This window comes from Eleginops maclovinus, chromosome 18 (genome assembly GCF_036324505.1).
Source record: "Eleginops maclovinus isolate JMC-PN-2008 ecotype Puerto Natales chromosome 18, JC_Emac_rtc_rv5, whole genome shotgun sequence".
NCBI classification, from domain to species: Eukaryota; Metazoa; Chordata; class Actinopteri; order Perciformes; family Eleginopidae; genus Eleginops; species Eleginops maclovinus.
In genome coordinates, this window is record NC_086366.1 from 12,044,354 (window position 1) to 12,060,800 (window position 16,447).

Genomic DNA, 16,447 nt, shown 5'->3' on the forward strand with positions numbered 1-16,447 from the left:
CAAGTCCTGATATCAACATCAACCCATGACACAAAGGTCATCGAACACACAACCACACAGTTCATTTTACACAGCATATGGCTTCCAAATTAAATGTCCTGTTATGCAAAACAGGCACAGCCACACCTTTTTTTCAAACCAACATAACGCCCACACTTCACTTAGGAAAGTCATGCTAAACTAATTTCACTATGGTTTCCTGTCGACAAAACATGATTTATGGTACTCTTCATGAGGAGATGTATAGTGTTGTAATCTTGGTAACATTAAAATGCTCTAAATGTTATCCTCACACTGTATTTCTCTCCTGGCCTCCGCCCTCCTGCCGCTTTACTCAAGTTCCTCCTTGTTTTGCACACTGCAAAAAATAACCAACCCAATCATTCATTTGAACCCGTGTTTTGAACGCATGTAATTTATTCATCCACATTTATAAGACACATACCAGCTGAGACCAATATGTTTAAAACAACTCATGTGTGGAAAGAAAATGACACATTTTAGGTCGACAGAAGGAATCATACAGAAGGACTGAGATTCATTCTTTACAGTGTAGGTCCTCCTGTCTGCCCCTCCTGCATCATCTGCCTCACCCGCGCTGCACCGTCGCTCCTCTGCCTCTTACACAGTTTTTCAGGAGGACCAGCCGCTGTCAGACTCCCTGCACACACACACACACCCACCCACCCAGCACGGACATCTGTAGAGCCGACCAACAACCATGGCTGCACGGGACACTTCCTTTATTCTCGTCGGACTTCTGGTCCTCTTTCACACCTGGGGAGGTGAGTGCACCAAATGTTTGATAGCTACGCGAACCGGTCAACTCTAGCGTTTTGACTGAAGTTGGTGGCAACAATGTTGGTGTTTTAAACTATCTTTATGTCACAATTAATCACAAGTAGACGCGTGTGAAGCACCCCGAGACAGACTTTTTTTTAAATAACGTGGTCATATTGAAGGTAGAAATAATGGGACTACATTGAGTGTTATGAAGTGAAGGAGCCTACAGACGAACATACTGTGCGGAGGAAATGCGACTGAACTAACTATTGGAACTCAACTTTTCATCATTTATGTTGTGATCAGAAACATTTTAGACGTAAGGGAGCTTTAGAGGTCTCAGGTCAACTGTTGCCTGCAGAGAAACTTTGCTCACACCGCCCTGCTCCATACTGTAGGTGAAGCCCCTGTATACACTGTGATACTGCACAGTCCCCATTTGCTCACATGACTTTTGTGTAAAAATCTATATCTTTCTTTGAGCGACTCCCTTTTTGTCGGAGTATTGGCACGTTTTTTAAAAATTGGAAATGCCTCCACTCCGACAATTAGACGTCAATTTCGGAGTAGAGGTATATCGGAATAGCAGCATGTAACCCAAGAAATGATAGCGCCACACAATAACTTCACTCCACTCCGACAATTAGACGTCAATTTCGGAGTAGAGGTATATCGGAATAGCAGCATGTAACCCAAGAAATGATAGCGCCACACAATAACTTGAAGGCTGCGGATAAATACTCTACCTGAAAAGTTTATTGAACACTATTTAGGTGGCGAAGGAAATGCATTTCCTTTGCATTGTGGGTGTTCGTCTGCTGTGTGATGCATGACAATGTAGGATTGCAGTTTGTTAATAGTGAAAATGTTTTGGAATATTTGTTTTACTTGTTGTGAATAAGCAAGCCATCATTGTTGGACACCAATAAAAACATCTTAATTAAAAGGATCCTAATGATACATCATACTTTGCTAATTTGCATGGTGGTATGTTTGAATAGTTTGCTGCATGTATTTTTAGCCACTGACATCCACAGAGGTCCGGTTGTAGTCAGAGACCTCCGTCTGCTTTCTGTCAGCACTCGTCTGTTCCCAGCCAAGTGGCTCAGGCAGCAAACTGTTTCTATCACCCACAGTCAAACACATTCCCGCTTTGAGAGGCAGAGCTCAGTGCACAGGTTTAGAGTTTTAAGCTGAAGGAAATAGAAAAGTGCAGTTTATCATCAGACTACCTCTTTAAATCAGCTACGTGAGACAATACTGTAAAAAGGTTGTATGGCAAGTTGTGATATGCATGATTAAGTGCAGATGAATGTTTATTTTTAGAAGAGACCATGTGATAGATTTATATGTGTTGGTATGTGGGTGAGAGAGGCATTCCCCCTGAGCCATCCACCTACAGTTCCTTTCTACAGCCTTTTCTTTACTTGTTTGTTTAAACAAGAGAGGTCAATGTGTGCTTTGCACCCCAAATCCTTCCTCTCTATGAGCAGGACTTCCCTCCTCTCTTGCCTACCGCTATCCCCACATCTTAACCATTCCTTATCCCTGTTTGTCCTCGAACCACATAAGCGTTTCCCCCGCCCTGTCCACGTATTTTGCTAATCTCCTGTTAAAGTTCAGCCCGACCATTGTCCGTGATCTTACCCAACTCTCTCTGTACTTATTGGGTCAACTTCCTGTGCTACTTCTTCTCTGGTTTGGTTCCGGCCTGGTGTCCTTTTCCTCTTCCCTGCTGTTTATCGTATTACATTTTTACCCAATAAGCGTAGCTCATTGACCAGAGGCAGACATTTTGATATCCTACTTTTCTGGCTGCAAATAGCTTTTTTTCCCCATATTCCCATCAATTAAAACCGGACTCCGAATCACATCTTCAGAGTCCGATAAATAATTGTTTTTGTCATGGCTGAACAACATCCCACATTACAAAGATTGGTTTTCCAGTAAATATAAAGCATTACCTAAACAATTATAAAAATGGCTACAGATGAACTTTTTGTTTATCGATTAATTGAACAATTGGCATAAACAAAGCCATAATAGTGAATTTGTGGTTTCTCCCACACACGGTTTTAAATGATTATCATCTAAAGCATTTGCTGATTTTGGTTAAAATCCACCCAGGCCTGGATCTGCAAAGACGTTCTTTTTGAAACACACCCATGCCATGTATGTGCACATGCAGCACGAATGAGTGCTATTGTATCTGTGCCAGCTCTCCGTCTCCAGCCCTCTCTGACATCATTGGAAAGATGGACACGCTGTTGCACTGCAGTGGTGACCCCCGATAAGGATACCATTCACTTCCTGTGACTTCAGCTAATCAAGCCGGGCCAGAGAGCAGCCTCCTTCGACCCCGCTCATTTAAAGGTCATCAGTCTCTGGCATGACCTATAGGCACCATGCTTCGGTTTCATGTACTCAAAACAACTGCTCTTCTTCAGAAGGAGTGAGCCGGTCACAGACAATAAATGTCCTTGTTGTTCTTTGACCGCAGAGCATAGAAAATTGAGGCCCAGTAATCTAACAGAGCATCAGTATAGCAGAGCAGGCTTCAAATGGAAGTCCCTGAATTCAGACCTCTTTTACGGCACAAATCTATAGCGGTGTTCCTAACCGTGCATATGAGCAGAGCCTTGAGTTTCTAAGCAAGTCTGTTCATGATACATTCATACATTTCTGACATAAATATTACATATTCTTCTTAGTAACCAACTGATGGAAATAAACACTGTGCCTAGAAAACACGTCCTTGTGTGGAAGAAGTTTGTCACAGGCACGTGCTGTCTTATCTTTGTCCTGAAATAAAGCCTTTGGCTGTTCAAGCGCTCTGTTTATGTGTTCCCAAGTAACAGAGCTCAGGGCAGCACAATGAAAAGGAGCAGTCCAAAACTGTTTTCAATTTGATACATTACGGTGCATCAGCAATCGGGGGATGTCATAAATTGTTTTGGTTCATTTACTTTTGTTAGGATTAGTGAAACATAATCCAGATCTTCAGTGAAACCTGGAAAGGAAACAGTGCAAAGGCTAGAGAATATCTGCGTTGTATAAAATAATAGTGTAATAGCAAGAAAAACAGGAAGTCCTGATATCTTTTATGGCTTATAAAGCTTGAGTTTTGTGGAGTTGCACCTCATTGAAAGACGTTGTTGTTTCTTGCTTATGGTCTGGTGTGACCTCCGCTCTTTCAAATCAGCCAATGATGAGATGACAAATTTAGAGTGCCATTATCAGGTAATTCATACCATAATCACCGCTTGTGGCCACAGCTGTTGCTGCTGACACAAACTTACATAGGCTGGCTTTATAAAGGTCACTGCTACATTGTTACTGTAGTAATGCCGTAACCTTATAATAGATATTGGCAGCAATGTCTAGCTCTCAGAATGTGATTTAGAAAATAGTTATTGTCCATCACATAGATAATAAAGTGCGAAGAAAGAAGAATTTTCTAAAGTAATTTCCTGCTACCAGTAGTGTGGTGATAAGTGAATGAATTGGTCGGGCTTTTCCTTGCTGATTTGTCGAGAAGGATGCATGATTATTACATGTGTCTGTAATGGATTTGTTAGTGTTTGTGGTTGTGACTCTGGCCTTCTGAATACACTTGTTTATCTGCTGTAGACGGAGCACTCTCACGTGCAGATCTCCAGTTCAATAAAAGCTCTTAGACTTGAATAAATCTTCAATACCTTAGTAGTTATGTTGAATGAATGGTAAGGTTTTAAGTGTAATGCAGGAAAATGTACTGAAAGTTAAAACATACTAAAACACAGTGTTAAACCATGAAAGCAGAAGAAATGCTGCGCTTATTTTAGGCGTGTTTCCTTTGTTGGGAAAAAGCGTCTTCGCGGTCTCCCTGCTGACCTATATAATGGGTTAAGGCTTTGCACTTGGGAGCATGAATTGTAGAAGCAAAGGGTTTCCTTTTACTGTTTGATCTTCCTATTGATGTGAATAACATCCATTATCACCATTACCTGGGTCAATATAGCGAACCAGTGATGGAGAGAGCGGGGGGGCTGTTACTGGTGGAGAAAGCTTCCAGGACTTTGTGCTGTTGTCATCAGGGCCGTTATGTGTGCGTACTGAATAGCAGAAAATGATTGTTTGTATAATGTAGCTCAAGCAAAGAAACACGCCTTGTTGAATGATATCTTAATCTCAACATTTTTTGTTGCCAGAGCGTGTGGTCTCTCACTTGTTTACTGTGTAAAAGGAAGGAAAAAAGTTCATTTTCTTCCGTGTTCAGTCTTACATTATCAGAACCGGGGAAAGCAAGCTTTTGTCCCAAAGAAACAACGTGGCTTGTAATGGACAAACAACTGCAGGAGGAAAGTTATTTCACAATTGCCACTGAATAATTCCTTTCATAAAATACAGTTTTTTTTTTTCATTTGTCCAGTTTCAATGCTTCTTGTCACACAGTTTGGTTTGATAGGAAACACACCACCAGCGCTGTCCAACAAAAAGCCTTAACACAATACCGGCCTTGTCTGCAAATTTGCAATGAGGCATTTCAATTATATTAAAGGGCCTCAACAAACATTGGAAAGTCAAATGTAGTTAATATTTAGCTTTATTGTTAACTGCAGGCTCAATCCATTATTTTAGACAATTTAGAAATCAACTTTAGCTCCTTAGCACCTTTATCTGATGAGTCAATTCTCCTCTCAGTGTTACTACTTACTGCTGCTCTCACAGCCTTTGAAGTTCCCTGATCAGACGGACAGCTGCGTACACCTGGCGCCCTCCCTGGCCTGTCAAAACACACACAAACACACACACACACACACACACACACACACACACACACACACACACACACACACACACACACACACACACACACACACACACACACACACACACACACACACACAAATTACTTATACAAAGCTATATATTTCCTCTGTACAATTTGTATTTTCTGTTGTTGAGATTATACTGTAAACATTACTCTATCGCAGCTTCTTTCTAAAGTAGCTAGTTGTAGAGGAAATGGTTATGAATAACCTCAGAATCAAACTCAATCATCATCATACCAGAAAGACCAATTTTTGTTTTATGTAATGTCTTGTTCTATACAAGTCCTGTTTACACATGGCCACATGTAATGGCAGATTAAAACATCTACCGATATGCATTTTCACAAAAAAGTTGTTTGAAACGATGATTTTGAGTCTCAGGATTTTCTGAAAAAAGTTACAAACATTTTAGCACAAGGCTAATGAGTACTTAATAATATCTTCAGCATTTGGGAGGCATACTTGGCTTTGACAGGAACTGCTACCTGATCCCTTAAACAACCACAAACTGAGGCAAGCTCACAATTAACCCCGTGTGAAAACAAACTGAGACATAAATCATGGCTAAAGCTGTCTTGTCAGTCCCACACTAAGGAAAAAGAAAATTGTAAAATAGTTTCTTTCCGTGACCTCAGACCTTTTTTTTTTACTGTAATGAGAGAGGTTAAGAGGTCAATGTAGTGCTTTCAACGCCTCTTGAGTCAAGATGAATGAAAATACAAACAGGATGAAGGGTTTTGTTGCCTCCACGGATGCTCAGTTAAGTGTTTTGTAGGTTTGAACCTTGTACTCTCTGTAGGAAAGCAGGATGTATACTCGCCTGTTCTCTTTCTGACGTATTGATTTAAAGCACAGTTTACTAGAAGAGTATTACAGGGCTGTTCATGTGGTCCTGCCATTTGGAAGTCATTTAAATGCTGTTTTTATGAAGCTGGCAAGAAAAATAAATCTTATATGCTGTCCCTATCAAACTGTCCTGCTTGAGCAAGGCACTAAACCCCAAACGGGTCTTGTGGTTCAGCCATGTGTGATGCTACAGGAGAATATGAAATGCAGTGCAGTAATTGATGGAGTGACCATGAATGGATTGCAGAAGAAGCGCTTTATCATCACTTCCTTGCCTGTTGTAAATTGAATATAAATAGCTGTTCTTTTATTCTTCCAGATTATCTGCGAGACCTCTGCACACTCGAGTGCAGCGATGTTACTGTCATAATAATATCTCTGCTCTGTCGGATGTCTTGCTAGTTAAACTAAGGTCATGGTAAGAACAACAAACCAAGCCAAACCCTGCACTGTTGTATCAGCCCTGAAGTGAACTCTAAGCCTCCAGCGGGTTCTTTGCCGAAATTGGGAAAAATTGGCCAAAAACATCAACATTACTTAGGAGGTCACTGAGGAGGCTTCTGTGATTACGTAAGACGGCGGGCTGAAGGTGAAGCGTGCTAGTGCTAGGTCAAATGAACAATGAAATAGTTCTTACAATGGTATTGATTTAAGACTTCATGTATTGTTTGGAATAAAACTATATCTCGAAGCAGTGCAGACTTAAATACGCTTGTTTATTTGGTTTGTCTGTTTGCTCACAATGATACGCTAGAGTAATAATTGTGGTTTGGCCGTTTATTGCATCTGAAAAAGGACCAATTAACTGTTTGTTCAAATACACATATTATGAAGTGCAATTTTTGTTCAGGAAGGGTGTTGGTTATTATTTTCCTTACTTTCAGTCAGGCACTTCCTGTAGTTTATAGAGTAGTAAGTTGTTATTTAAGGGTCCAGACAGCTGCACTGTTACTGGTGTTAATGAGCGAGCCCAGGAGGGAACCGGCTTCACCAAGAAACACTGTGAAGCTTTACTCTATTAAAGAAACGGCCTGTAATAATTATCATGTAGTCTCTCAGCGTAAAATCTTCTGATTATATTCGTAGTTTCTAGGTAGATTAAAGTTCAGACCTATATATATATATAGTAGACAAGGAATTTGAATTTCTTCAGGATTATCTGAACACCAGATCATAGTCAATACAAAGTTGTCTTGTACTTCCAACGTTTAAAAAAGAAAATCTGGATTACTGCAATATCTGTGCCTGACAACTACAGTACGGTTAAAATCAGAGAATCATCTCGGTTATGGCGAATGCACCCTAAACTAAAAAGTGTTAGGGTTACGAAACTCAATCCCTTGGTTTGGGTAACTGAAACATTGTGGTAAAACTCAAAGTCTCCTGCATGAAAGTCAGATGAGCTTCTCCAAACTCTTACTTTTTGACTTGTAGCATTAAGAGCATACCAATTCTTGCATCTTGAACGTTGGCGTAAACTCATGGGGGTGCAATGTCATCCAACTCGTTTGAACAGTAAATCGTGTAGATACTGGAAAATAATTTCTACAAATAAACTTATTGATTTACTAACACGTTAGTGAGTTAATTTCTACAATGCAATCTATGTACAGTTATTACTCACTCCCTGTCAATATTTAAAAGAAAGCATTTATTTTAGTCATCTTTGCATGAGCAGTTCTTTAGTGTGTAAGACAAGCATTTCACATTTTCAGTAAGGGACCAACGTCTTAGATCTGGCATTTATTTTTCTCACTCGATTTTAAAGGTGGTTTAGTGGCCCCCAGATGAGCCAGCTGTTCCTTTTTGTCAGTCACAGCGACTCCAATGTCAAAAACCACGGTTTCCACATGGTGGTTTAGCTTAAAGAAATAGTGATCATTCTTAGGGGTTTCAGGGGTGTGGAGTTTTACAGAAATGTTGAAATAGACACCATTCATACTGTCAGATGGGATAAGGGATGTGTGATGGATGGAAAATATGTGTATTATGAAATGCGTCCGGGCTAAAATCATTAAATTAACCAAGGTTGTGAAACTCCTTAAAAAAACGTTGCCTCATTTGTAAGAAAACTAAGCAATTTATGTGCACATGACCATAAAACTTTCACATGAAAAACAATTATTGCACTGTTGTTTGTTGTCTGATGTGAACATTGGCTGCTCTGTTAGAGCAGAATCTTCCTGTTTTAGTGGGTAGTAAACTGAACCCTGAGATAGGACGCTTTAAAATTGTGCTTCATGCAGAAAATTACTCTTCTAAAGCCTGCAAATGCTGAAACCTTGTCCTGTATTCACAGTGTCTCCCATTTGCTCTACTCCAGGTCTGTTATCATAGCTGAGGATGATAGGAGCTTACGTCATTTGCTCCAGACTATTTAAGGCATCAAATATGGTGGGATTGAATGAGCCAAATTTGATTTGGATGTAATGATGGGGCTGCTCTCCACAGGCCCTGACTAACCACACAAACAGGCACGCAAGCACAAACAAATACCTACACAAGGCAGAGGGAGATTTAACTACAGCAAATGAAAGAGCAGTGCATTCAGTTACTCTTATAACCTATTCTGAACGATGGCGTATTATTTCTTAGAATGAGTATTTATCATTTTATATTTGGTAGAAAATGTTATTTCTTCCCGCCTGAAGAATGACCATGAACACGCCTCCCAGTCGCAGAAAGTTGGAATTATTAGGTCGAGTTTAAACTGTTTATACACAAATATAACATTCAGCGGCCTTAACCTCTCCCTCTAATGATGTTACCCATTCAGCCTTTTTACATTTTATCATCTAATCCATGACATGCTACACAATTGTTAAGGTTGAAAGTCAGGAGAACCTAGAAGTCTCTCTTTATCTGAATTGAATCTCTTAAATTTGACCCCAGAAAGCATGAACAAGACATTAATTGTAGCTTTAAAATAAGATAATAAGATGTCTAAATAAAGATTTTACCTGGGTTATGTGGTGCTGATTAGACGGTTACATCATGGGGCTACGAGGATGGCCTGTATGTGGGAGATGTGGTTTCCAGACTTTAGCATGCTTATCACATGGTGTTCATAAAGTAGTGAAATCTTTGCTGTGTGATTGATTTTATCCAGCATGATGTACGGTCAAGTGTGTTCATGAGAACAGTTTATAGCATTGAGGAGAAACACCAGGCATGTGCTTTAGATTTGTGATATGAAGCTGAAAGAGCAGCTGAAACTAGAGCAGAGACTTTCAGACCTTTCAGACCAGACTTTCTCAGTTCTCTCTTTTTACTTTGATGCTCAAAAATATATAAAAATGTGATGTTAAAAATGTTATATAGTTATTGTATCCCATTAGAAATCCCATTAAATGTTATTTTGTTTGCGTGAATAAAATACATTGATTAGCATCAGTGGCAGTACAGGAATGCAGAATCATCACTGCCTGCTGCATGTTGATTTCTCGTCTCTTTTTCATTCTGACACAGTGATATATGTGCTTCTTCCCTCTTCGTCTCTGCTCTGAGGTCAAACACACAGAAACACAGAGACCTCTCTGTCCCTCTGCTAACTGATGCCAATATGAGAGAAACACTCCTGGGCGAGGGGCCTCTCCTTTTGCCCTCTGGTCACTTTTGCTTTTTAGAATGAAGAAAGGAGACTCCAGTGCTGCTCATTAACAGGAACTGTGGCTAATATCTGTAAAGGGCTAGCAGCCTGGCTAGTGTCAATTTAAAGTTGTAGTATGGTTAAACCCCTCATTTCTTTCATTTGTGGCTGGAGGTGCAGGATGGTTTAGTCTTTGCTGGGTCTAAGATATAAGTCTGACATGATCCTAGCATTATTCCCATGTTGTTGTCCATATGATTGTGTCGTCCAAAGTTACATAGTGTTGAGCGAGCTCTCAGTGCCGCTGTAGATAGATAAAGAGAGCTAGCACAGATTTGATCTCCTGGCGTACAAAGCTTGAGCTGATTCTTGGGTCTAAAGCGGTCCTCTGGGAGCTTCACAAGCAAAAGTGGAGACTAGAGGCCTGGCTGTCAGGATCTCTGTCTATTCTCTGATAGTTCAACACTCTGCTTAATAATGGATGTTGTTTTCCTGAAACAATGCTCTGTGCTGATCTAATGCACATTAGGATCCTTTTAACCTAATGCAACCTGCCAGGCCTCAGCCATGACACTGTGCCGCTGACTCCACAGAGCAGACTGATGTGTGCGCTGCGGCTTCACAGTGTTTAGTTACAGAAGATCACTTCTGCTAGTTAACTTTTATGGTTTACTTTCCTCTCTGACTTGAGTGTTTGATAAAGGAATTCTTAACGTCTTAATTTATAGTGTATGTTGTTGCATAAGATCATATCTCAAGCTTCATTCATACATCAGTTTTATTTTGTCTCTCTGCAGAAGAAACTGTGATAACTGAAAACTGTCTTTCTATCTAGGTTACACAAGTAATTCAGTAGAAAGTGATCCGATATGATATGATTCAGTATCATTCATTTTATTTCAGTCTGCCTTTTCCAAGAAGGCAAACTCAAAAGAGATCATTGTTTTCATCGTTCCGTTGCTTCATCATGCTGCACAAACACCCAGGACCTCAGATCAAAACATGTGAGATCTTTTCAATTTGATCTTGTTATTTGTCCTGTGATAAATAGGCAAAGCTTTTGGCAAATAAAGCATGTGAGCAAGGGATACATTCACATCAACACTGTTGCAAGATCTTGCACTGACGTCAGTGCAAGATCTTGCACTGACGTCAGTGCAGTTTCTTTGGGCAATTTGCAAGAATTACCAGTGTCATTTTTACCTCTTGCAACTTTTGGCATTAAAACTTTAGTTTATAGAGCAGCCTTAAATTATATCTTTACATCCACTCTGTTACAGTATGTATTACACACTAAAACAGGATGCTGTGGCTGGACACAACTACATGAGGGGTGATTAATTTGTTCAGTAAAGTAGATGGTAGTGCTCCTCTTCTAAGCACTTCCATCTACTTGACTGAACATCCAAAACAGGTGCCCAGATTTGGAGGGATTTTCAAATCACTGGGGCATGGGGAGACCTTTTTTAAATGACAATTTCATGAGACCTTTATAGGTTCCATTAATTGGTTTATAAACTTTCTTAATGTAGTGGTTTATATTGTCAATAACCCTCACTCGACCAACTATACCATCTCCTACCTGAAAGCTTTTTAAACAATTAAAGTTTTTCTATAATGTTAAAGTGCACTTTCATGGTTAGGACATGCATACATTTGCCATTTTCATGTAAGCTCAGACACCTGGGGCATTAAGATGCTTTGCACAAAACTAAACAATGGCGTGTGTTACCCTTTAGCCATTACCACTTGTCTTCTCTTGCATCACTGGAACTTAAACAAAGGTGATTTATGTTTAATATATGATTTTGGTGCAAATACCTTCTCATCATGCACACATGCATATTTACACAGTCTCAAATGTTCATGTAAACAAAGGTAGCAACCAGATGCATTGTCATGAGAGAGCAGTAAAATATTTGGCGATCCATGAATGCCACTCGCAGGGTCCACCAAAAAAGGAGACAGAGCTGCTGCTGAGTACTTTAATCGTGTAAGTCAATGTGTAACAGCTTTCAGTGTGATCTATCTTTAGACATAATACGCCAGCAGCAACCAACCAATCTCATACTTGTGAAGCCATGTCATGGGACCTCTCTCTCCCTTTGAGATTTTGATCGGTCACAATCAGCATCGTACAAAAATACAATCCCTCTTGGCCTTTCACACACTTGCAAAGCAGCTTGGGTTTTTTTCTACTGCGTGCTCGCAGAGTGGATGATATGGAGACCATTATTATTTTGTCGGCTGGGATTTGGGAAAGAGGATGGTGGGGGCGTTATTACTTCTATGGGATCAGACGGGAGGAAATGGCACACACACACACACACACACACACACACACACACACACACACACACACACACACACACACACAAATGCAAGTAGGCATAGATTTGTGGGATTGTTTTTTTTATATTATGGGAGTCATTGCTTTGGTCATGGGAAGATGACCGTATTCGACATGAACTCCACAATCATATTATTCAACACATATTCTTTATATGCATGTGTATGAGTGGGCATATCAAAATAGCTGAGTGTGGAAACTAAAGCGGAGTAGGTCTCGTTGCCAAGTTCTTCAGCTATTAAATGCTGGGGAACAAAGTGATGTTTCTTTGGAAAGTCACTGTTGAGGGAAGACCAAAGAGCTGCTTATCAAAGAGAGATTAGCCTCAGGTCAGCAAACCTGTGCCGCTCCTCACAGCTGAAGGCCTGCTGTAATATCTTCACAGTGGTGGTCTGAGACTGCTCAAAACATATTTTGATGCTAGTCCAGCACACTTACAACATTGTAAGAGTTGTTATCATATCAGGTCTTTATACAAAAGCTTACAGCATTTCCATAAAATGCCTAAAATATGAAGGGAAATGTTGAGTAGACCTGCAGATACTTAACTAATAATATCAGGTTTGTTATTATATGCACTAGTGATTTTCCTGCTGTTATAAAAGTGTATGGACATACAGTAAGTCATTTTGGAACAATAAGGCCAGAGATGTACTTAGTTACCTTTTTAACCATGCATTAGGATATGCGAGGTAGCAACCATGCCATCCCACTTCTATATTGTGTGAGCTGAAATTTAGCCCGTCAATAGTGTTTAGTCGTCAGGTAGTTTACTTATTTTTCTCACAGTCAACTTTTATATCTTCACTCTTTTAGTTCTGTTTTATCTTCTGTTTTGAGAAGTTAATATTGTATAATTTTCTTTATTTTTTTCTACTCTTTTTGTATTCTAATTATGTGCAATACTTGTTTTACATGCTGCTGCAGCGAAAACATTTCTAAATTTGGGATCAATAAAGTATATCTTGTCTTAGAATATCTTAAAAGCAATATCTCAGGCTTAAAGAAACAAGTGCCTACAATATCTCACCCTGTGTTCCATTGTCATTGTAGCAAAAAAAAAAAAACTGTGTATGCACTACACTTAAAAAAAATGCTTTGGGCTTTTAATTCCTTTGAAAATATTAGGAAAAAGATATGGAATCACTGGTATAAAGGGTGAGATTGCAGCTCTAAAATGGCATCCACAGAAAACATAGTCATGCTTTTCAAAACAATACTTCAACAGGTTTCAGTGTTAACTCGCCTTAAGTGATCTTTAGCCTTCATTAGTCACTGCGCCTGGCTGAGAAATAGTCCAGAACATAACTCCTGTAAAGCCACATAACAGTTTTTAATTTTCAAAAATATATAGGCCTACCTTTGGGGCCATTTCCAACTTTATTTGACAGAGTGTAGAAAAGGGGGAGAGAAATGTTTAAGACTTGCCGAAAGGTCTTAATGTCAGAGTTGAACCGGGGACAATCTGGTTATTAGACATGCACTGTAACTCTTCATCTACCTTTTTGTACAGATTCAAACAAATAACATATAATATTATGTTCATAAATGAGCTTTGAAACTGCTGGTAGGTGGATTTTTAAACCTTTGGATGGAGACAGGCTAGCTCTTCCCCCTGTTTTAAATCTTTATGCTAAGCTAACCGACTACTGGTTCTTATTTCATACAGACAAGTCTTCACAGAGAAATGACCTTATGAGAGACCCATCCTAAACTTAATTGCCGTACTGTTGTAACAGTTGTGAATCAGGAGAGCCCCACTGAAAGATGGACTGGGGTCTGGCGTGCTGAGAACCGAGCCAGGTCTGATCTGTGCAACAGGTGGTGTGTTGCAATGGAATATAGCGTCAGATCAGCAGGAGAAATCAGAGAGCGATGTGACTCTCTCTCTCCCTGATGTGTGGTCCTCTCTGATCCTCTCCACTGTATTTACATTCTTTGTATCCTTCGTCTCCTCTGCCTTTTGGAAATCGTTAATTCTGGTGGCATGTTGATTGGATACTGCCGGCATTCGGCTCCAGCACCCTGGGGATCAGGACGTGTGAGTGTGTCTGTCCCAGTGAAAGTATCTGGCAGGTCACTACGACAAGTTGACCTTGTTTTCTCTCAGGCATCGTGGGAATGAGCAGTTTGGTTGCTGCAGCTGCCACTGTCCATCTCATTGTCATGGACACAGCAATTAAAACATCACCTGAACCCCAGACACGGCTCCATGCAGGGGAGAAACTGTGCACCTCCAACTGTGTACAATTTATCAGGGTCAGAACACATTGTTACTTGTATTATCAGTTTAGCTGTCAGTAGTTTCTTTGATCTATTGATGAATTGTCAATCTAGAAGATATCAAAAAGTGGTAAAAGGGAGCATCCCAGCCGACCAAGATGTAAACCACTTAGCGGTTCAACCAAAACAGTGCAGAGGTTTTAGAGAAACATATTGGAACCATGCTTAATCTGTTCCTACAATGCACCCAGTAAGGCACTGCACTGGCATACATGCAACTGCATATTTTAGCGTACTTGCTTTGTAACGTGCATACCATATTTCAGTGTTTTGAAATCTTATAATCCCTTAAACCTCCCTGTGGTTTTTCCCGCTAAAATAACACCAATTATGTTTACAAAAAAAGTGTAACCCACTGTAAACTCTTTGCTCCACAGCGCTACTTGTGATAAAAATAGTACAGGACCTGTCTTCATTTTTGAAAGTGGAACCACTATTGTTTTGACATTTTGTTCGATAAGATGTCTATAAAATTGGTTAACCAGTTACCAGTTTGTTTACCACATACAATTCATAATAACACACGTAATTTAATTCTGATTGACAACATCTGGTTTACTAATCTGCACTCACCCTATCTTGATCCGCTCAAACCTAAACTCCTGTAATTCCTCAGAGTCCAGTTTCTAGCTGCTATTTCTGTTTGGAGCTTTGTGCCAGTTCCCTATGCTGCAGGAGAGTTACTGCGTGCAGCCAGCATAGCGGGAATAGATCCATTCACTCAGCCCAAGGTCGCAGCAACAAGACTAGTTTTTAAAAATGCCTCCTCTCGATGAAACCTTAATAAGGTCGCAAGACCCCTACATTAATAAAATTAAGCCATTGTAACTGGTAACAGCTAATGCAAGCAGAATAAAAAAGAGGCATGCGTATTTATGAAGTAACTGTAAAACCAATTTGTGCCAAAGAGCCTGGTTTATTGGTATCCCAATGAGCACCATTATGCGTCAAAGACCCTTTGAATTCTGCAGAGTTACAACTGACAGGGTTTGTTAGCTGGGTCTTTCAAAAATGCTTTAACAAAAATCCTTAGACTTAAAAAATGCACATAACATCTTAATTCATTAGTCTATCATTCTTTTATTTGAGCGGCTCATTCATGGGATTATAAACCCTGCTGCATGTTGAGTTTATGGAGAAATGTGTGTGCTGTGCCAGGGGCTGTGGGGGGGATTCATGAGTCTTTTTCTCTTGGACATCCCGATTAAAGCCAAGAGCCCTGTGTGTGTGTGTGTTTGTGTGTGTGGTGATTGTTAAAATGCCTTGGGGTGCGTCAAAGGAGTAATGTGATTGATGAACGTGTGACAAGGCCTATCGTGAAATGTTTTTTAAGAGTTTCTCAAACATTCCTTTGCACCGTTAGGGCCAATCTGCGATGACCTAAACTAAGTGGGGCTACTGTTCTGGCAATGGGGGGGGGGGGGAGAATTTGTCTGGGTCTGCCCATCCCTGAAATATCATCAATGTGAATCATCAATCTTCTGCTCTTCAAGACCAGATTTGTCAGGATGGGTCATTTTCTCAGTTACAAAACTTTTCTCACAGTAGTTCATGACGAGTAAACTGATCCTGATGTGTGACATTGTTTAGTGTCTCTATAACTACCATAAGATGAGGCTAAATTATGAAAACAAGTGCTGCTGTATTTGCACTTGCACGTTTGATATTTGTTTTATATGCTGAATGCATTTGCAAAGTGTTTACACAGAAACGTTTGATTAACATTTGCAAGGCCATATCTGAAGTATTGGCAGTCACAATCTTAATCCTGCATATTACCAG

At 40.0% G+C, this 16,447-nt stretch overlaps 1 protein-coding gene across 7 annotated transcripts in view; it reads left to right on the top strand.

The window, feature by feature from the left end:
- Nucleotides 1-508: 508 nt before the first annotated feature.
- mcamb (melanoma cell adhesion molecule b) overlaps nucleotides 509-16,447 on the top strand; it is a 31,136-nt gene continuing 15,197 nt past the window's right edge. Inside the window, exon 1 of one of the 7 annotated variants that reach the window (XM_063907767.1) lies at nucleotides 509-785. In XM_063907767.1, coding sequence (XP_063763837.1) covers nucleotides 722-785 — 64 coding nt within the window. In that variant the 5' untranslated portion in view covers nucleotides 509-721. The remainder of the gene's footprint in view (nucleotides 786-16,447) is intronic. The other 6 variants (XM_063907766.1, XM_063907769.1, XM_063907768.1 and 3 more) reach the window with 6 other exon arrangements.